This window comes from Phaenicophaeus curvirostris, chromosome 18 (genome assembly GCF_032191515.1).
Source record: "Phaenicophaeus curvirostris isolate KB17595 chromosome 18, BPBGC_Pcur_1.0, whole genome shotgun sequence".
NCBI lineage: Eukaryota > Metazoa > Chordata > Aves > Cuculiformes > Cuculidae > Phaenicophaeus > Phaenicophaeus curvirostris.
Window position 1 is genome coordinate 5,798,283 of NC_091409.1, and position 21,532 is coordinate 5,819,814.

Genomic DNA, 21,532 nt, shown 5'->3' on the forward strand with positions numbered 1-21,532 from the left:
ACGTGTCATTGGCAATCACAACATCATAAGCTTTTTGGGCACTACTTTGAAGCATTTGGGTTTCTATTTGTTACTGTAATTTTCAGGCGTATGATCTTGAGCTTCCATGTACAATAGTGTTAAATATGAGCATTTGCCATGGCAACTAATTACATATTTGTATTACTATATCAACGAGCAGTGCCAACAGAGATGGGGAGTTGAAGTGTTCCGCGCTATGACCGTGCCACCTCTCTTCCTAAAGAGGTTGCAGCCTGAACAGGCAAGTATGATGTAGCACAAGATCTCACGTTACGGTCGAGGTCAGAGCCCGAGTCTCTTGAATCTGGTGCTCTATCTGTGGACGCAGTCAATTGCTTGATAAATAAATAGATGCTTATGTTGCCTGGATCAGCTCGCCCTAGGTCGCCATTCAAATCATGTGTTTTGAAAGGAAGCATGCAAGAGTTCTGGATCTTGCTAAATTTAAATGGTCTGAAACTCACTGAAAAATAGGGCACAAACCTCACTTCTCCCAGTGCTTGTCATTCTTTAGGCCATTGCCAAAAGAGTATTTTTAAGATCCTGCAGAAGAGATCTTAAAATACCTTTGGGTCACCGTGAGGGAGATTGTGGGGAAGCTGACATCCAGCTGGCACCGTCCCCCTAGGGCCAGCATCCCTCTTTGGGTTTGCCAGGGCTCCTGCATCCTGCAGGGCCAGGGACCAGTCTGGCTCCTGCTGCCCAGCTCCAGGCAGGAGGGAAGCGCTGCCATGGGCTGTGGGAGCCCTGCTCGGTGTGTGGCTGGATGCAAAGGAAACCGCATCAGTTTTGAAGCAGGAATCAGGGATTCAGGATGCTCAGCACCTCTGAGTCTGCCTGTAAACTCCTTAGGGCAGAGATTTGCCCCTCTTTGGGGAGTGGAAGGGGCATCTATTGCATCGCACGCAACGGGCACCTAGATTGCGGCTGTAGCTACTGTAGCAGTAATGACAAATGAAGTGTTTTCCTTCCGAGGTTTGTTCTTTTCTTTTTGTATCATCACATACCTATAACATCTTAAGCACAAGGAAAAAATCCTTACATTTATGAGAAAGATCAAGTTTGCAAGCAGTAAACTGTAGTTTAGTCCGGTGGGTTTAAGTTAGATATTTATTTTGTTCACTTTTGTTCTTCAGTTTTTATTTTTCCTCATTTTAGGAAAATGCTGGTGCCACTCTGGCTGACTAGGTGGCAGCAAAGCTCTTCTGTGGCACCTGCAAGTAGAGGACGCAGATGTCCCTGCCTGTGGTTAATGTCAAAAAACCCTTACTCTTCTGTTCCTGGTGATTTTGTTGTTGATGGATGAGAATGGATGAATAGTGGTCTTGCTGATGCCTTCCTCACATACCCCAGACCAGTGTTCCCAGTCTTTTCCAAGGACTTTTCCACGACCTAGGTGTATTAAACCAAGGCTCTTCATCCGCACACAGGGCTGGCTTCACTTCCAGCAGTTCTGAATGGGATTGTGATGTTGAGCCTTTAGCTTCTTGGGACAGAGGAGTTTAATAAAAGCTCTTCTGAAGCTGTTGTGGCAGAGAGGGTATAGGACAGGGTTGACAGCCGAGTTGATCCACAGCAGCCAAAAAGAAGTCTCATACCAGAAGTCAGAGATGCAGTGGCCATGGCAGCCAGCGCGGATGATCATCAGGAGAGTGTATGGTGCCCAGCAAATCCCGAAAATGCCAACGATAATTGCCAGTGATTTAGCCACTTTCTTGTCTCTAGAGAGCCTGAAGCATTGAGTCATACTCTGGGACACTATCTTCATCCGTTTCTCTAAGGACGGAGTGGATGGTAAATTTTTACAGCTCTTTTTGTTGCAATACTTGGGCTTCCCAGAGCTCTCAGAGCTTGTTGACAGCAGGTCTTTGGCATCCTGGCTGGTAGTGGAGGCTGCTGCTTGAGCTTTGCTCCTAGAGGGGTCGAGGGTTTCAGCTGGCTGCTTCTGCTCCCACTTACAGCATTTCAAACAAAGCTTTGCTTCTGGGCTTATTTCCATCTCTTCAGTGAAGGTCTGGCCGTGTACTTCATGGAAAATATCCAGGCGGATTTTGGTACGCTTCTGTATGTTCAGGTAAATGCTCAGGTTGAAAAACATTACGCTGATGAAAGGAGTGAAAAACTCCAGCGCAGAGGCTGTCATGAGAAAATACCAGTTGTAGAAAAATTCAGCGTAGCATTCCCCACTGGGTATGATACTCTGGCCTGATATGTATTCCCAGCTGATAATGGCAGGTCCATAAAGCAGGAACGCTAACACCCACACCATCACCATCTTCAGCACCGCTTGCTTGGTGTTGCCTTGCTGGGCTCTGTAGGCAACCTGCAACGGGGAAACCTTTCTGTAAGTACAGACATGCACCCCAACTGGCTTAGGCTCTTCCCAAATGAGCCATCAGTGTCCCTGATAAAGTTGCTAAGCAATATCCTAGCGGTTGACCAAATTCATATGCCATAAGCAACAGGAGCAATTGCGAGATAAATCACACTCCTGCAGGGAAGACTTAGAGCCTTCATCTTGCAGCTCCAAAACCAGATGTGGCTTTTGTTGGGTGGAAAAGTATTGACTGGGTTGCACCCCACCACTTGCCTGCCTTGTCCCCAGCTCCTCTCTGCAGCTCCCGGGGAGAGGCACACCTTAAACTCCCGGGCTACGCAGGCGTCCACCTCTGTCTCTCTCTGGTCCTTGCAGCTACTCCACGTTTTCTCTGGAGCCAGGGAACAAGCAAACAGCGATGGATCTGCTCTGCCTGCAAACTGCTTGTTCTCTTCTGCGAACAGCTGAGCGTTTTCACCTCATCACGTATCCAGAGAGCTCTGGGCAGTGCCCTGGCAAAGCTGGTACTGAATCTACTGCCTTGGTAGCCAGGGAGAAGCTGGGAGTCTGACTGCAATCCACTTGTTTGTCTTGGAGATAATAAGCCCCTGGAAGTTAGTAATAGGTCTGCTTACCTCACTGACTCACTCGTACACTACTGTCCTGTCATCTGGGAAGGGAACACCTGCACAATGGGGTCTGAACCTCAAATGATTTAATTATGTCAGAAATACTAATCCAACATCACAGCTGAATTATGTATTTGTGGATAATTGTTGTTTTTCATCACCAGGCTGGACGATTAATAATTTCTGGAAGATTCAAAGAGCTTTTAATTATTGCGAAGAATCTGAAGGATAAAGTGGGAGAGTTATTCCTCTCTCATCCTCCACGACAGGACTCACCGCTCTTGTCACCGACAGGAATCTGTCATAGCTAATCAGCACGATGTTGAAGACCGAGGAGGTGCAGAGCAGGTAATCAACTACCAGCCAGAGTTTGCAGAGGCTTCTCCCGAAAATCCATCTCCCCGTCAGCACGTAGGGCACGTACAAGGGGATGCAGAAGGCACCTGCAACCGGAGGGCTCCGTTTCCATCGGGTGCGAGGATGGGGAAGGGAGAGAGAGACAGGAGTGGGGTACCGGTGTGGGGATGTCGGAGGGGACCCTACGGCTGCTGGAGGGCAGTGGGGGACAGAGGCAGAGCAGTTTATGGGGTACTGGGATGAGGAAGAGACAGAGGGAGCAGAGGGGATGGAGCAGGGTGGATTCTGGAGTACCGGTGCGGGGATGTCGGAGAGGACAGAGGGGATGGAGCGGGGTGGATCCTGGGGTACCAGAGCGGGGATGTCGGAGGGGACCCTGCGGCTGCCGGAGGGGGACAGGAGCGGAGCAGTTTTGGGGTTCCAGGTGCGGGGCTGTCGGAGGGGACAGAGGGGATGGAGCGGGGCAGATCCCGGGGTACCGGGACGGGGATGGGGAGGGGACAGAGAGGCAGGAGTGGGACAGGAGCGGGGCAGATCCCGAGGGTACCGGCACGGGAGCGGTGTGGGGATGTCGTGCGGGAGATAGACGGGGCAGGAGCGGGGTGGATCCCGAGGGTACCGGGACGGGGAGCGGACAGAGGGGCTGGAGCGGGGCAGATCCCGGGGTACCGGTGCAGGGATGGGGAGGGGACAGATCCCGGGGTACCGCTGCGGGTCCCGGTCCCGGAGCATCCCCTGCCGAGCGCCCGCTGCCCGAGTCTCCGCCGGGCCGGGGAGCGCAGGGGGCGGCACTTTACCTACTAGAAAATCCGAGATGGCCAGGTTGAGGAGAAAGAAGTTGTTCTGGGTGCGCAGGCTGGAGTCCGCCACGAAGGCCAGCATCACCAGCGCGTTGCCGGCCACGGTGACGGCGATGAGCAGAGCCATGAGCGCTCCCAGCGCCGCCGTCCTCGCCGCCGCGATCCGCTCGGTGCCCGCGGAGCCGTTCGGCGCCCCCGCGCCCTCCATGGCCCGCTCCGCGCTCTGCCGCCGCCCCTCCCCGGCCGCCCCGCCTCCCCGCCCCTCCCGGGGGCTGCCCTGCGCCCGGCCGCACCGACGCTCCAGCCCCGAGCATCCCTCTGTCTCCTCAGAGCATCCCTGCATCCCCCCGGAGCGACCACGGACCCCCCAAAGCATCCCTGCATCCCCCTCAGAGCATCCCCTCAGAGTGACCATGGACCCTCCCAAGCATCCCTGCATCCCCCTCAGAGTATCCCTGCATCCCCCCTAGAGCATCCCCCTCAGAGTGACCATGGACCCCCCCGAGGATCCCTGCATCCCCCTCAGAGTATCCCTGCATCCCCCCAGCACATCTCTGCATACCCCTAGAGCAACCCCGACCCCCTCAGAGCATCCCTACATCCGTCCAGAGTGACCCTGAATCCCCTAGAGCATCCCTGAACCACCCTGAGCATCTCAACGTTCCCCCTTCCCCTCTCAACCTAGGAGCATCACTGCTTTCTCCCCAGAGCATCTCTGTATTCCTCCTTCCCACCTCAACCAGGGAACATCCTTGAATCCTCCTAGAGTATCCCTGCATTCCCCACAGGAACATCCCCCCAAGATAAGGGCAACTGGCAGTGCTTATGGTCCCTACCTCGGCGTCTCTGCCTCAGTGAGGAGTGGAGGTTAAGTCTTAACTTGTCCTTTAATGAGCGGTCAGCTAAGAGTGGGTCTCTGGGCAGGTGGAGGAAAGAAGGTGATGTGCTTGACCGTGCCCCTCACTGGCAATAGGTAAAGCTCCCTGGGAACAGGCAAATCTACAAAGTGGCCACACCACTTGCTTTCCAAACCAAAGAGTCTTTGCCCACAGTCCCCAACTCCAAGGGAATGATGAATGCTCCCTCTTCCATCCACTTATTTAGCTTTTCATAGCTAAGGAGAATAACTTCTGTTTGAATACTTTTTTCAGTAGGTGATACCACAGGAGTGGAATCATCTTCGCAGGTGCCTTGTCACCAGGGTAGGATCAGCTCACTGCAATCGCCACCCCTCGAGAACAGCGTGGGGCTGTGCAGAGCAGCAGCACTGAAAACCAGAGAAGGATACTGGCTGGAGACCCCGGACAAGCATCTTTCTTTCTGGGTAAGTCTGAGTTCTGTAAGTCCTCGAAGAACAGAGATCAAAAAAAGCAAAGCAAGGAAATTCTGCCAATCCGGAAACACGCATGAAGTTAATGCCCAGTGGGTTTCCTGCCTTGTGATTACTCCAAAAGCTATTTTCACATCAGGAACCATTACAGCCTCACAAAATTCCTCTTCAAACCCACCACCACAGCCACTGTCTTGATAGCAGATGCTAATCCTCCTGGGAGGAGGCTGAAAGGGCTCTTTTAAGTCACGATCACTAATTTGCAGCCAGGAGATCCAGGACACGAGGGCACTTTTCAGCACAACGCAGGCAGAGAGCCCACCAAGCACTCCTGCAGGAGTTGCCATTGGTGGCACTGGTCCAGGAAGGACCAGCCTCATCCCGTCCCTTAACTTGCCCAGCACGGAGACAACACGCTGGCTCTGTGTTTAGATCCAGGCTGCCTTTTCCCAGGGGCTGTGTAGGGACAGCACAGGTGAGCAGGCAGTTGGTGTGTCCCCTTCCTCAGGCAGCCAAGTGTCCCCCAAGCCACTCAAGTGCCACATCCCGACAGAGGATGTCACTGTGAGCTTGTGGCAGCTGCGGGTGGGAGAGCAGAGGATGCTGCGTGGGTGACAATCTCCTGGTCGGTGGGACCATGTGAGGCTTTGAGGAACGTCATGTGTGGCTTCAGCTGCCTTGAGGAAGATCAGACTTAACCATGTACCCAACCGCGTTCCCCCAGGATGGTGAGCAGCTGCTGCAGCTGCAGCGAGTCGCAGCGGAGAGGACCGGAATTTAGTGCACATCAGCTCAGATGTGATGGAGAAAGGGTGCTGTTTCCCCCCTCCTCCACCACCACCTTGTTTAATGAACACACAGACCACATTAATTTTGTGACTGTTTGTGATCTGGTATTGTTTGTAATCTCCAGCTATTCAGACGATCATTAGTATTCATTGAAATGTTTACAAATGCCAAATTATTGTGTGCATGTTGCAGCACTGTCACTGGGAGCTGTTTGCTGTTTGTGAGTTGTCATTCATTATTCAGAGTTTTCACCATCCAGACAGGAAGCAGAAACTGTACCTTGTACCTAAGGTAATTTATAAAGTGATTTGCAAAATATAATGTAGACGAATCTCAATTAATGTTTATCCAGAGTAATTTGCCGGGAGTTTTAGATAAATAAGAGACGACAGAGCTGAGCAGACTGTGGTTTTCCTGGTTATGATGTTTCTCTCTTGCCCTGGCAGATGGATAAATGTATTTCTCATGTATTTCAGGAAACATGCTATCTTGGTAATAAAAGAAAGGAAATCTCCCAAACTAGAAGGGGTAGTTAAAGCAGATTCACACACAGACATGCAAGCAGATGGTAAGATAGCTAGTGTTTTGACCAGGCTTACGCAGTGCATATGCCATGTGTAGATATGCCATATGTTCATAAGTGCTTATGTATGTTCATATAGGGTGTATTGATCACCCTACTCTCAGGCCATGGGGTCCTCTTCTGGGCTAGGAGTTCTCCAGAGCCTCAGAGCCTGAATACTGCTTAGTCCTTGGGTAAAGACAAGGGCCAAGATGGGACCATTCTGGAGGGTCAGAGCTATATTATTCTTCTGTATTTTTCAGAAGCATTTGCTTGAACATGAATTCTGTACACCTTCAATATCTTTTAAAAAGAGGCAAGGGTAATATGTAGCTTTTTTTAATGATGCTTTGTACTGGAAGAGAAGTCTTCACTTTAAAGTTGTTTTGCATTCAAGCAGACAGTGAATAAGAAGTCCATAACTCTCTTGTAAGGTGGCTGTTCTGGGGAGTTTCTCTATGATGTGAAGCTTTCAGGCTGAGAGACAAATAGCTTCTGCAGCGTCCTGGTGTTTAGGGAACTCGAGCTCTGGATGTAATTTAGCAGTTGGCCCTCTCCTGGAGTCTGGGCACTGTGAAGCCTGTGGACTGGCACGGTGCCTGAGGGCCAGCAGCTGCTGCTGGCTTTGCCTCTCTGCCTGGTACTGGTTACTGTGGGGAAAAAGCCGTCAGTCCCACACGCAGCATGTTCCGTACATGCTTTCGATGCACGTGGCTTAGTGCCTCTTGCTACTGATTCCATTGTTTCTTGTTTTAGTTTGGGTGTCCTAGAGGGACCAATTTGGAGTTTCCTTTGCACAGATATGTTTCCTCTGTTCAGTACCTCATTAATGTTTTCTCCTGTGGCACGCAGTATTCCACACAGATTGACAAGCTGGACAGAGGAGGTGCAGAGAAGTTCTCCAAAAACTCTTGTCCAAATAAATAAAGTTACCATGCAGACTGATTATGCCGGCTGCCAAATACACAGTGCTGGGATCTGCTCTTCCCACTGGGGCACATTCTCCTACACACTGGGTTTAATTCTCCTTTCTAAAGTTTAGCATCCTGTAGCTTTATTAAATTCCCACTATTCTCATATTAGAAAAATACCACAGTTTTATCAAACACACAATTCAAGATGTTTTCACTGTAACTCTTGAGGGATTCCTTGAGCTACAAGGCATATGGTATAGCTCCTGTCAAATCAGAGCCTATTATACATGCATCTGGTTTGTCTTGGATCACCGTCACTGGTTACCTCATGCATTTATTTGCAATTCATGAAAAGCTCAAGACAACATATGCCAAAAGACTGGATGTAGAGAACCACGCTACAGACCCTGTCTCCAGCTCCTTAGGAGTACTGCAGAGGTGCTGAGATTTTGTTAGATGCTTGTTGAAGTCCTTAGGTATTGTTGGATGCTCCTGATCTTTGTAATGGACCAAGAAATCCAGATGCATGGAGTTGGATCGCTCCCCACTCTGGGATGCGTGCCAATATGTCTGTGATGAGATAATGTTGTTGGCTTGTTTTGTTATTTTTATCTGATCCACTTAAGTTTTATTCCATTAAATGTCTTTTTAGCTCTGAAGAGTACGTTGAAGAGTTTCTTAAAGACGACACTGTCTTGGTCCACAGGTAGCTCTTCTATACAATAAACTTGGGGTGATGACAATGTTCCTTTTTAGCTGGTTGATTAAGTATTGCTACATAATTGGCAGCATCTCCCACCTTCAGAGACTGCAATCTTCTACAAATGACAAGGTGATAATCATACCTGAGTCATTAAAACAAAAACAAACTTGTACTTATACACATACTGTCTCCCTGCGGTGTGTCTCAGCGAATACGTGGCCTGAACTCGCTTTCAAACACATCTCAGTCCAAACCTACTGAGATGGTCAGAGCCAAACTCTACGTGCAAATACTCCATGAGACAGCAGATGGCTGATAAGGTTCAAGAATTTGCTGCCCCTCTGCTCCAGGCACATCTATCATTCAGTGCTTGCACTGATGCGCTTGGCTCCAGCTCAGGGATTCATCCAGTGCTTTGACATCAGGACAAGCATCTCCATCACGGGGAACAGATGTGTGGGCAAAGCATCCCGCTTTGGACGAGCTCTACTGTGCCGGCACACAAGTGTGGGACTGTCTAGGTGCTGCTCTCACCCTTCATGAAGGGAGAAGATGGAAGCTCTTGTTTCTCCTGGAATTAATCAAAAAAACTTGGTAAATTAGGTGATAAAGACAAGGGGGTTATTCATAATCCGCAGAGACAGAAGTAACATCCCCTGGTTGTTGATCAGCCTCATTCTGTCCTCCCACAGAGGAACTATCATTTTGGTACAGGTTTAGATATGCATCATTACAATTATACAGTGAGGCCAGCTGTGTCCCGAAATCAAGAGTTATGGAAATCAGAAAACACATCAGCAATGGTAACTTTTAATGAGGAAACGAGAGCTTTCTTGTCACCTTCTCTTTGATGTGTGCATGTCTTTGCATTTCCACATGGAGGAGTTTGCTCATCCAGGAGGTAGTAAGGATGTGCTGGAGGCAGTGCAGGCTCCAGACCTCCTGGAGAGATGCTGTTATTGCTGTGCATTAGTTGTATTTTCTCCATTGGTTATTTATGCCCCATGGAGCCAACTTCTCTGTGAAGCAAACTTTAAAGAAAGAGAAGATTAAAAAACCTCTTTGTGTTCATGTCTTTACTGCTGAGGGTCAAAAGTGCTCTGGTATTCACACAAGTATCTATCACTATGATACCCATCCCTTTGTTTTATTTCTTTTTCTTCTGCCTTTTATCATAGGAAATGTTTATTCAGTTTAGAAAATTCCCTTTTTTGAGATCCCCTCTCAAGTTACCGGCACACATGGGTAAGGGCAGTGTGGCAGAGAAAAGAGATCCCTGAGAAGCTGAGGATGAAAACGCCGGTGGAGCCCTTGTGTTCCTGCTTTGCCAGACCACTGAGCTGTGGCACAAATGGGAAAGCCAACCTCCAACATGAATATTTTACGCGTAGCATCAGAGAATAGGACACGGAAAATGCCAGGGGAGCATTTCCAACTCTAGATGCCTTTCCAGTGAAATGCTATTCTTTGATATATATTTCTCTTTTAAAAATAAAAACAGCAACAACTTTGTGTCAAACTTCAGGAGCTTCTAGGACAGAAAAATAGCACAGTAATCCAAACCTGGATGGGACATCATGAAATCAGTTGTTGGGTGCCCTTCATCCTGCTGCTCAGCCAGATGTCAAAACGACTTCTGCTTTTCCTTGTAGGGGACTTAATTGAGCAAGTTTAATGTTGGATAAAGATGGTGATGATGACAAGGATGGTCCTCAACAATGCTAAGCAATGCCCTGTGAACCAGCTTTCGGAAAGATAGGAAGAGCACTACCATCTCTGCTTTCAAAGCAGTATATGCTGAGAGCATGGCACCCACGGCACCAAAGCCCACAAGTACCGGAGAGGAATTGCCCCAGCCTGGGCCCTGTATGAGCCCATCTGTGTTCAGAACAAGTCCTACACCTTTTCACATCTTTCTTTCCCTTCCTTCTTTCTCTCCATTCCCAGCTGTTGCTGTAACCTGCAAATCCAAACTCCCAAAGTGTCCAAAAACTTATCCCTTAGCACAGCAAGACTGTTTGTAGTTGGACCTGTCCCAAACTGCCATGACCGTTCTTGGCTTTGTGGGAACTAACTCCTTAAAATTACAAATTACCTTGTCAACAAAGTCAAATTTCTAGTCTTGTGCAAACCAGCCGCAGTTCTGGGAGCATGAAAATCCTGATTTGAGCTACTCTGGGGGAGGAAAACACAGCAGAGCGGGATGAGTAATACAAGTAGTAATGAAGTAACTGTCTGATCAGAATTAACACCTGGTTCTTGTCAGGGCCAATTAAATATTTTATTTTGAAATGAAAATTTCAGAGCACAAGGGGAATGAAAACAAAATTCATCCTTCATCTGTCAGCTTGGACCGAGTTGGTGGCTGCTGTTGAGACCAATAGATGTTTTCAGAGAGAGACAGCAGGGGCTGAATAACAAGACATGATATCCGTGTACAGCTGCTACTGATGATGCTGGAAGCATTTTGCCATGCGGAAGAGTAAGCGTTATAGCTCTGTTAAAAAGCATCAGTTAAATTACGTCCTCCATCAGGAGGTGGTTTAAGAAGCAGGGTTGGGCTTTGTTCCTAATACTCTTAATGGCAGTAAGGGGTGTAGGTTAGGAGTGAGGTGAGGACATCTGAAAAGAACCAAACTATTTCTAATTGAAGGCAGTGCTGTTCCCAGGCAGATGGAGAAATGGAGCAGCTGTGGAGAAATGAGCTAGGTTTTCCTGGGCTTTGGTGCAAGCCGCAGCACAGCTCCTTAACTTTGTGAAATTGCATGACACTAAGTAATTAAAGGGGTAGAGTTTAAGCCTACTTGTGGAGTTCATGGTTTTCTTCAGAGCTACCAGGAGGTTCTCATGGGAGAAGACCCACAAATGCCAGCTCCCTCGCTTCCTGCTGGCCCTCAGGGGCCTGGAGGTGGGAAACTCATCGGTAACCTCATATAATATTTAACAGACATCCTGGGCTAATTAATTGTATTACTTTATATAGAAACTAGCATATCTCTAATAAGTATCACAATTTATTTCAATTTAATTCATTACCATCACTTAACGCGGGCCCGATTCTCTCCTCCCTCACAAAGACGCAACCACATGAATTCATTGTGTGCATCCAGGAGGACAACTTAGCCCTCGTTCTGCCAGATCATTTCCAGCAGGAATACAAAGACAACTTCGCTCTCGTCTCTGCACAACCTGACTGAACCAAGAAAGTTCATTCAGAGTTGTGCCAGTGGAGCAGAAAGCAGATGCTGTCCCCAAATGCTCCCCCTGGGTCCTCGGTGTCTCACAAGCTGGAGGGTCCTTCGAGCACAACATTTGAGGGGTTTCTCTGTAAGAAATCAAAGCTTGGTTTCACTGTTGGGTATTTATTCCCCGAGCATGCGTGGTTGTAAAAGCAACACAGCACAGAAGGAAAGGTATTTCTCTAAAGACCAGAAGGCAAATAAGGTCTTTGTTGCTGAGATTAGGAAAAACAGCAGTCTAGCATGCTTTAACTTGTTTATTTGACTGTTTGACTTCTGCAAAGCCTCTGATAATGAAGCCTGGTGTCTTGCGAAGAGGGACTGAAGCTTGTTGTTATTCTCTCCCTTTCCAGTGACTCCTGTGAGATGATGCAGTGGCGCCTGTCACCAAGACAGCCCTCCCACCTTCAGGAGAAGTCCCTCTGCCATGCAAACAGTGCAACCTCTGCTGTTCCAGGCGAGGCTGCACCTCTTCACGGTTGGGGACACTTCATCTGAGTCAGTCACAGGAGACACAAGAGGCTCCTGTTCACACACAGTCCCTGAGAACAGCCCGACACTGCCCTCACACTGCCCTGGTGTGGGTACACGGCTTCTCAGCGGTGACCTCCATGCCAGCTGGAGAGCTCGTCTGAAGAGTGCAGGTTGTCCCTGCAAGGGGAGGACAGGATATTAAAATTAAAACTCTGCTCTGCTGCCTAGGAAGGCCGTGAGGAGAAGCTGGAAAGGCACGAGTGGTGATGCTTGGCTGGATCAAAGCCGCTTGTTTGAGCAGTTGCTGTACAGTTATGGGCTGTGATAAACACTTTCACCAGACAAATGCCCTGCTGATCCATCTCTCAATGGATCCTGCAGGCTAAGCACAGACAAAAGTTACTGGAGATGCTGCTGTTGTCACTCTTAGCAGGAATTTCAAGTGGATGTGCTGCTAAAAGCACTTTCAAGGGCAATCTGTGAAAGGCTGTAAGGTCCAGCAGCTTCATCGTCAGTCATCAAGCGCGTTTCCTCTTAAGGAAGGTAAAATTCCTAGGGGAAGAGAAACACATCCGTCTGTCCCTCCAACCCTCATCACCTCTGCTGGGTTCCCTGTCCCACCCCTGTGAGCCTCCGTGATCCTTCTAGTCCATGTGTGAAGAGGATTAATTCTGCTCAGCTCCCCAGTTACAAGTTTGCCAGCAGACGGATGGATGCTGCTCCCTCTGCCTGCCCGCTGCCTCCCGGAGCCTGACCCCTGGTTCCCACAGTCTTCAGATCAGCCTAATTTAGAAAGTCCTTCATCTCTACAAGCATTTTCCCTGACTCCTTGCTTTTCTTATAACACCCTCGTCTCAAGCCTGTCTCTTGCTGCTCGTGGCAGCACCATGCCTGCCCTTAGATCTGTCTAACAAAGGCAGGCAGAAAATGTATTTCATATTGAGCCTCGGTGTGCCTAATGTATTCTCTTCTATTAGCTGTTGCTCCAGGTCCTGATCCCTGATTCCTCATCTTTTCAGGCTTTCTTTTGATGTTTGTTATAAGGCAGCAGAGACTAATAGAGAGTATGTCAGACATCTGACTACAAAAGCGTGGGGAAGGATTAAGAGGGACAGGGTGACAGCAGGAAGACAAAGCGTTTAGGAAGCACCAGCTCCCTGCAGGCAAAGCTGCAAAGATGCTCAGGTTGTTTTTGCCTGTGCTGCTCTCTGCTGTCCTCCCCTTCCAAGCCTAAATCTACGTTCCTCGAGCTGCTTCTGCTTCCAGGCAAGCCAGTCATTTGGGGTCAGATTGGTGCAGAGAGAAACAATACAGGACAAAGGAACCAGCGCTCTCTCAGGTTTGAAGAGGAGCTGGAAGCCTCAGCAGGTCTATTTGTTGGGCTGGCTCACAGCAAACAGTGTTTTAGAAGCAAAATCTATCTCACCTCCCAGCTTGGTGTTTGCTGAGGTTTCTGATCTGTTCCTCTGTAAAGACAGGGAGTTTGCTCTTGCTGTAAATAACAGGATTACAGGATACAAGTCTTACGAGGAGCAGCTGAGAGAGCTGGGGGTGTTTAGCCTGGAGAAGAGGAGGCTGAGGGGAGACCTCATTGCTCTCTACAACTACCTGAAAGGAGGTTGTAGAGAGGAGGGTGCTGGCCTCTTCTCCCAAGGGACAGGGGACAGAGGGAATGGCCTCAAGCTCCACCAGGGGAGGTTTAGGCTGGACATCAGGAAAAAATTCTTCACAGAAAGGGTCATTGGGCACTGGAACAGGCTGCCCAGGGAGGGGGTTGAGTCACCTTCCCTGGAGGGGTTTAAGGGACGGGTGGACGAGGTGCTGAGGGACATGGTTTAGTGTTTGATGGGAATGGTTGGACTCAATGATCTGGTGGGTCTCTTCCAACCTGGTTATTCTATGATTCTAGGATTCTTATTTTCCTGACTGTGTTTATGATACTCCTCTTCTAGTGAAACCGATCAGCTAAGCCGTCTTGGGGGACTCCGCATGGTACATAGCTGCCACCGAATGTAACAATTGCTGTGATTTTAACAGAGCTCAGAACATCCTGGAACAAATAATGGGGGAACAAAAGAGGAAAAACTGAAAGCCCTCCCCTTTGCAATATATGATTATGTCCTGCCAGCGCTGACCTCTGCCTCACCAGGGTGCAGCCTCGCTGGAGGTGGGCGGTGGGGCGCTAGGAGAAGCCAAGGACAAGGAACAACGCTAGATGGCCCTGGTGTCAATTAAGGGACTGAATCACATAAGAAATGTAGGAACATAAGTTGTGCAGGTGCTGTGTCTTCTTTTTGGAGGGCGTTTGCTGTCACCCCCCCAGTCATTGGCTGGTAACAGGGTTGCTGGTCAGACCCTGCACCTCCAGGGCACTGTGGTCAATCAGCAATTCTCCTGCATGCTGCGCTCTCCAGGAGTGCATGTTATAGGAGTAAGAACCTGGGGTACACCAGGAGCCAGGTCTCTTTCTAGCCTGCATGATAAACCCTAACTGCTTATCCCAAACCCAGCAGCCACAGAAACTCCTCGTCCCACACCTCTCCACCGCGTGGAGGCTGTGAAACGTCGCCTGTCAACAGGGAAGGGGAAGCGAGAAGTAATTCCCCACCTACCTCTTCTGTTCTTCTTTCCTTTCTTTTGCAGGGCCTATGAAACATGGAGAAGCTTGAAAATTAACGTCAACCAGACCCAGAACTGTGTTGTGCACTTTTTGTGCTTGGTGTTAGCTGATGAAGGCTGGGTTGCTGGTAAGCGGGTGGAGGATTCCTCAATAATTTGCTTCGAAAACAGAGGAGGGCAACAAAAATAGAAATGAGATGCAGACCTGCACCAGGAGTGAGGGTGTGGAGATCTTTTATGGTCATACAGCTCCCACAGGACCCAGCGTTCTGCCTGGTTCTTCCCAGCCAGAAGCTGAAGGGAGAGGAAAAGCGATGGTTGCCCATGGGCGGAGGGCGCTCCCTGGAGCTGCCACCAGCACTCGGGCTGGATGGAGAAGCACGATCAGGACAACTGGGAACAGAGGGGAGGAATAAACTCGGGTTGGCTGCCTTTAGTATTTCCTTGGTGGCTAAAAGCTTTGCAGAAGGTGAGGAGCTTGGATATTCGCCTTTCCCACCTCTCACCGGTGCTGCCATCCTGCCTCCGCCTCCTGACCAGAACCCTAGTGCAATTTCTCTTTTAAATTCCCTCTGTCTTGTTCTGCTTTAACTGTGTGAGTTAGGTGGTTTGCAGGAAAGGCTCTGCCTGTCATACCAGACGCTATTCCCCTTTCTCTTTGCCTTTTGCTGTCTGTCAGTGTTGTTTGACGGCACGACATGGTGCAATGAAAAGGGAGGGATTGCAGAGCTTGGCGATAAATTAACAGCATTTGCTCAGGTCCAAATCAAATCCCAATCTGTCATTTTCCAAATAATTGTGTGCAGAGGCACTGGAGTCAGTTCTGAGCAGTTTTCTGAGACAGAGTTCATAATTCCAGTTGTTAACAATGCGTCACATGCAGCTGATGCTGTTCCCAGCGCCCACAGCTGGGCTCTGCGAGTCCCACTTGTTTGCAAGGAGGTTGGGAAGGAGAGGGAAGTGATTCTGAATAACATTTCATGTGACACTTGCTGTTTAAAGATATTATGGCATTGTTTTAAAGCAATTCACTAGTTTCAAAGCAGTCCTGTCCAAGCTTGCTTGTATAAAAATGAGCTTATTTGTTTGCACACGGCGATGTTTAACCTGTGATCTCCCCAGCCTGTCACAGTCATTTTTTGAGCATTGGCACAAAGCAGCAGACTTCTAAATCCAAATAAATTGTGCAAAGTGCAGAGTATTTTGAAAAACAGTTCCTAAATAGCTACTCAGTGTTGAGCAAGAAAAGGAAAAGATTGGGAAAGCACGTGGGTTGCTATTTACAGCAGCTAGATTACAAAAAGTTTTAGCAAGTTACACGCTTTCTTGAAAACAAGGGGGAAATACTCCGTAATATCCCTTTAATTCAATTATCATGATTAAGTTTTATTTTTTTTATAATGACACTAATTTTAGCAGCTCAGACCATCTGAAGTGATCCTCCCACTCCCTGCCCCGGGTGTGCAGTCCTGCAGAACCGCACCGCAGAGAGACGATCGGGGCTGATGGGGCTTCAGGGGATGCGTTTCAAAGAGCTTTTCTATCGCTCTGCTCATCATCTTCTCAGTTCCTGTTGCTGAGTCAGGCTCATGGCAAGCATGGAGCACTGGAAAAAGCAGCGCAAGGACAAGGACAAGAAAGGATTATGTTGGTAATTGCTGGCCTTTAATTATCTGCCATTGTGCATTCTGTTGGCTCTTCCTGTTTCTCATTAGCATAGAGCAGGGAAAATATTTAATTGCCACACTGCTCTGTCTATGGCATTATCTGCAAGCAGAGCAGCTCAGATCAGCCTGCCTTGTGGGGACAAGGGAGAGATCAGCTTCTCCAGGGCACTGGGGTACAGCAGATGGAGATCAAGAGGCAGAATATAAATTACAGGATGCTGCGCACCAGTCTGCGGTTACACAAGTGCTGCCTTGAGCTGGCTTTTCTCTCCTCTTCTTTCTGCTGATCACTTGGTGGAGGCAGAGTCCCGCTTCTCAGTCAAGATCCCAAAGCATTTTGCAACGCGAGGCTGATTTTCCATAGTATCTGCTTCAACTTTCACACTCCTGAGGACACAGCTGGCAGTGGGGACAGGGAGCTGCAATGGGGTGGCTGCTAGGAACCTGGATTTAGAGGTGGGCACACACTTTGCTGGGTCTCATCCCCTCTGTGGTCATTGCACGCTGACATAAAAACGCAATCCCGGAGTTGCACAACTGCAGTGGCTGGGCAGACAGGAGAGGAACAGCCCTCTGCTCCCGAGAGGTGGTGCGAGGAGAAATGAGGTTGAAGAAAAAAACAAAAATGTTGCATCTTGCAAGAAAGAGGATCTGTAACAGTGAGATGCAGCTGGTCACAGACTCTGCTTTATAGAGAGGTGTGTGATACAGCATCAGTTTGAGCTGCTGCATGCAGAGAGACCAGAAGTGGAGGCACAACTGCCCAGACTTGATCTGCAGTCTTGTTTCTAGCACAGTGAGAGGTGCAAAAACTGCCCTTGCCCATGCCCTTGCTCCTTTGCCTGGGCTGGAAGCTCAGCCCAGGCTTGGTTCAGCCCCCGAGGCATGGGTTGCATATGTGTACCGGGGGTAGGCGAGTGCAGCCTTGAGCCTGCTGAGCTAGATTTGCGCTGCGGGCAGGCACCTTTGTACCAGAGGACTTCAGAGTGGGCTCTGGCAGCACTCTTCTCACCGTTTTTGTCATGAAAAGAGGAGTTTCAACCAAGTGAGGGTTTCAAACCAATGCTCTCTGCTCCTAGCTGCTCTCTTCCCTGCAGGCGCAGGAGTTTTTTCACGCCTTTGCTCTATCTGTGCCCAGCAGCCGATTTGATCAGCGAGGGGGGTAATATTGACACTATTACTCTGGCATATTAGCTCGAATATCTAAGTCATCACACAGCTCCACAGCCACCTGATCTCCTGCACCGATTCCCACAGCCTCCGCGCTGCTGCCCTGAAATGCTGCCACTGGCGTTAGACATACCAGCAGACTTAATTAAAGGGTGGCAGCCTGCCAGCATCCAAGAGGCAGAGCTGAGCTGGCTGTGCTGCTTGCAAAGGGTAATTTAAAAAAAAAAATACTGGGAAATAGCAGGGCAAGCTCTACCACACCGACGCCAGTGCGGGTCAAGCATCATTTTGCCTCTGGTCCATCCTCCGGGAAGAAGCATCATGTGAGGATGGTCACCAACCCCGCCCTCACGCTAGGGATGCTCATGGGGACCCTTCCTGGGGTGCATGGTGCGATGTTGAGTCTCACCTCCATCCTGCCTGCCTGGAGAGGGTAATAGAAAAGTAGAGTCCACCAATTTTTGCGGGCTAGGGTGGAGATGATAGGAGCACTGGGCTTTTCCCCTGCATCTTTCTGTGTGCAACAAGGGGTTGCAGGTGGTGGGTCACAGCCTTGTACCCCAGGTTTGCTTTAGCAGAGAGCTGAACACACAGACCTGCTTCCCTGCCCAGCTTGTCTGCATCCATCCCAAGGTAGCCTTGTTAATTCCAAACTTTTTGGAGCCCTGATTTTATTCACTTCTGTGACAAAATGATATGAAGTGACGTATTTCTATGACTATCAGGGATCTGAACATCTCCTCCCAAGAGACTCCAGCAGGAGAGGAAGATGGCAATCTCCTGATGCAGGTCCCAGCCCTGCTAGGGAGTTGTCATGGCATCTGCCCCTCTGGGCCCTTCCTGAGGCACACGCTGTCTGATAGCATCAGTGCAATCTTGATGTTGGATGATCCCCAAGGATGGAAACTCATTGCCCCTCCTCGAAGGACAAAAGCATTTTTGCTGCTGGAACTGAGTGTGAGCAGCTGCACAAAAGCAGGACAGAGATGAACCAACTGCAGGATGAGAAAGGTAAAGTCCTTGGGTACCACTTTGCAGCAGGCAGGTCCCTGTGGCACATACGCTTCGCAGCTCTAGGCAGATAAGGGACAATACCCTGATTACGGGAATGCATTTAGCATTGCGCACCAAATCGTGTGAATGCCTGGTTAAAGAAAAGTTATTTCAACAACAACAACAAAAAAGACCACAGAAAAAGAAACCTGCCTCTGGTTTCTGAGTCATTGCGTTGCACTCAGGATTTGGTCCACTGTGTGTCCGGAATAATTATTAAGCAAGTTCTGATGGAAGAATTTTATTTATCCAGCCTCAAAAAGGAAGAAAAGAATCCTTAATAGTTGATTAGCTCAAAAAAAGCACGATTTATTTTTTCAATAAGTGCTTTAGATGTAAGATCAATGGCTTGAGGTTGCTTGATAGGAGCTGTTTGCAAAGACCTTAGATCTAATTGTACTCAGGCAATCACACGGACTTTTTCTTTGACTAATACCAGACACCATCCCCCTGGTACAGATGAGGGAGGTACCAGAAAATAGCAATATTGTGCATTGGAGTGTTGCTCAGCAACTACCTCATATTATTTTTGAATCGTCCCTGAGCACAGCCTCCTTTTTCTTTGATCTTCGCATAATTTTTCTTACTGCTATGTCTCAAAAAGACAACATTTTAGAAGAATTGCATCTCCATTTGCCACAATCTCTTTTTTTTTTTACCTTCCAAGCACACACGAAGCCTGGTGACATCAGGGAAAGCAATGTATTTCTCTGCAGAGGGGTGGAAATTTAAGTCCATCTACTCTGCGAGAGCCTTTCATGGGGTATTGGGGAACGTGGGCTCCTACAGAGATTTAGCATCTATTTCTGTACATGGTCCATGTGTTTGATTAAGAAATGGTGATGGGGTGATTTATCTGGAGAAGAGAGTGCCAGGGCTGAGATTCCTTGCCCGGCTGTAATCCCAGACAGAGCTTGGCGTGGAAGGCATTGCTCTACAGTCCTGATTTGGAAGGAGCATCACAGTTTATCAACCACTTATTATCAGCCCTGCTGACAGGCGGCTTTATGTGATGCAAATTGATTCACCCCTGAGCTGCTCATCCCACGCTGTGGATGACACAGAACCCTTGCGGGGCCCAGCAGAAAAGAGTTTCTGGTCATTGTGGTGTATCTAACCTTTTTCTCTCTCATTTATATTCTCCTACTGCCGTGGACAAGTGGGTAGCAAGCGGTTCACACTGTGTTTTGGTCTCTTCTAGGTACCCATACAGGAAAAGGGCAAGAAGTAAAACACTAAGTACCTGAAATATGAAAAAAACACCAAACTCAAAAAAATAGTGAAGAAAATAACCCATTAATTTAAACATCATTTGTAAATACGGATCAGATGCATCTAGTCTGAAATCTCTAGCCAGCAGCATTGTACAACTGCTGCCAATGGACTAAAACTGGAATGATTTGGTGCGGGTTAGCGCAGCCCCACGGGGGGTGGGCACACACAGCTCCTGCGCCAGGTTACATCCCAGCAGGAGGATGTCATCAAGGGAAACCAGCAATTTCATCATTTCCTCATGGTCTCAGAGTAACCCCATTAGGCAATCGGTTACCCAGGCAGAGCTCAGGGGGTTCCCTTTCGCCCTCTTTCCCCAGCAATGGGTGGCAGAAAGTAGCTGGTTTGTTTTGCTGGTGTTTGACCAGGCACCACCCACAACTCTGAAAACACCAAACACCTGAGACTTTTGATGCAAATTAACATCCAAGGCAGCAGAAGGAAGCAAATTCCTACATCTAGTAAAGATTTCAGCTTGAACGGTCTAAAAATAGACTTTTCTTGCCTTGGGAATTCTAGCCTTGCCTTGTAAATCGTGGTGCTGCAGATTATTGCATTCATAATTTAAACATTGGACGGGTATAAAATTACTCGCGTGGGAGTTATTCAATTTCTGGTAAGTACATTTACATTAAATAGCGGCTGCACATATAAAAGGTAGGAAAAAGCCCTTCCAATTCTGTTTGCCTGAAGCAGGGAGAACATGGGCAGCCTCACAAGGCTGCTGTTGTGAGCAGATAATCTTTTCTTCCCTACTGAAAACCTGATAACGTTCACCACGGCTGAAAGGGCACTTGAGTCTCCTCTCTGGCACTTGGCATCTGGCTGCTCTGCACTAATCCCTTTCTGGGCTAGAAAAACACCCAGCCCTGATCTGAGTGCTGCTAGGGATGGGAGACCTCATTGGGGTCTTTCAATACTTAAAGAAGGCTTAAAAAAACATGGAGAGAGACTTTCTAATAGGGCCTGTAGCAAGAGGACAAAGTGTAATGTTTTTAAACTAAAAGAGAGTTGATTCAGACTAGATATAAGGAAGAAAATTTTCACAATGAGGGTAGTGAAACATGGCCACAGGTTGCCCAGAGAGGTGGTCAATGTCCCAGCCTGGAATAATTCAAGGTCAGGTTGGATGGGGCTCTGAGCCACCTGATCTGGTTGAAGATGTCCCTGTTCACTGCAAGGGGGACGGACTGGATGAGCTTTAAAGGCCCCTTCCAACCCAAACCATTCTATGATTCTACAATTAATTACAGGAAATTGGAGGCTCTTTGGATATTGTTCCTTCCACACCCCACTCCTTCCTGCCCCAGTATTCATCCCCTTTGCCTCCATGGTCCCAAAGAAGAACTGTTGCTGGTCTCTGCAGAGCCAAAACACAAGTGGTTGCATCTGGAGGGAGGATGATTCCACTAGACCCAGATAGAACTGCACCACCAGCAGACCCCAGTTCTGCTCCTGAGGGGCTGCAGCAGCTCCGGCACCGCAGCATCGTGCAAGGAAGAGTCCTGGCCACCCCTCAGCAGCACACCAGGGCTACAGGGGCACTTGCTTGCCAAACAGCCTGGAGGTTTCAGTGATGTTTTTGTGGTGCTGTTTCAATTCAGACAGTGCAAGCC

General features: G+C 48.7%; 1 protein-coding gene across 1 annotated transcript; it reads right to left on the reverse strand.

Annotated features, from left to right (window-relative positions):
- Positions 1-305: 305 nt before the first annotated feature.
- Positions 306-4,363, reverse strand: HRH3 (histamine receptor H3). The gene is made up of 3 exons (XM_069871490.1): positions 4,122-4,363; positions 3,244-3,410; positions 306-2,344 (listed from the first exon to the last, which is right to left on the reverse strand). Exons 1-3 carry the CDS (start codon positions 4,330-4,332, stop codon positions 1,460-1,462), a joined length of 1,263 nt encoding a protein of 420 aa, XP_069727591.1. The 5' UTR covers positions 4,333-4,363; the 3' UTR covers positions 306-1,459.
- Between the last annotated feature and the right edge of the window lie 17,169 nt (positions 4,364-21,532).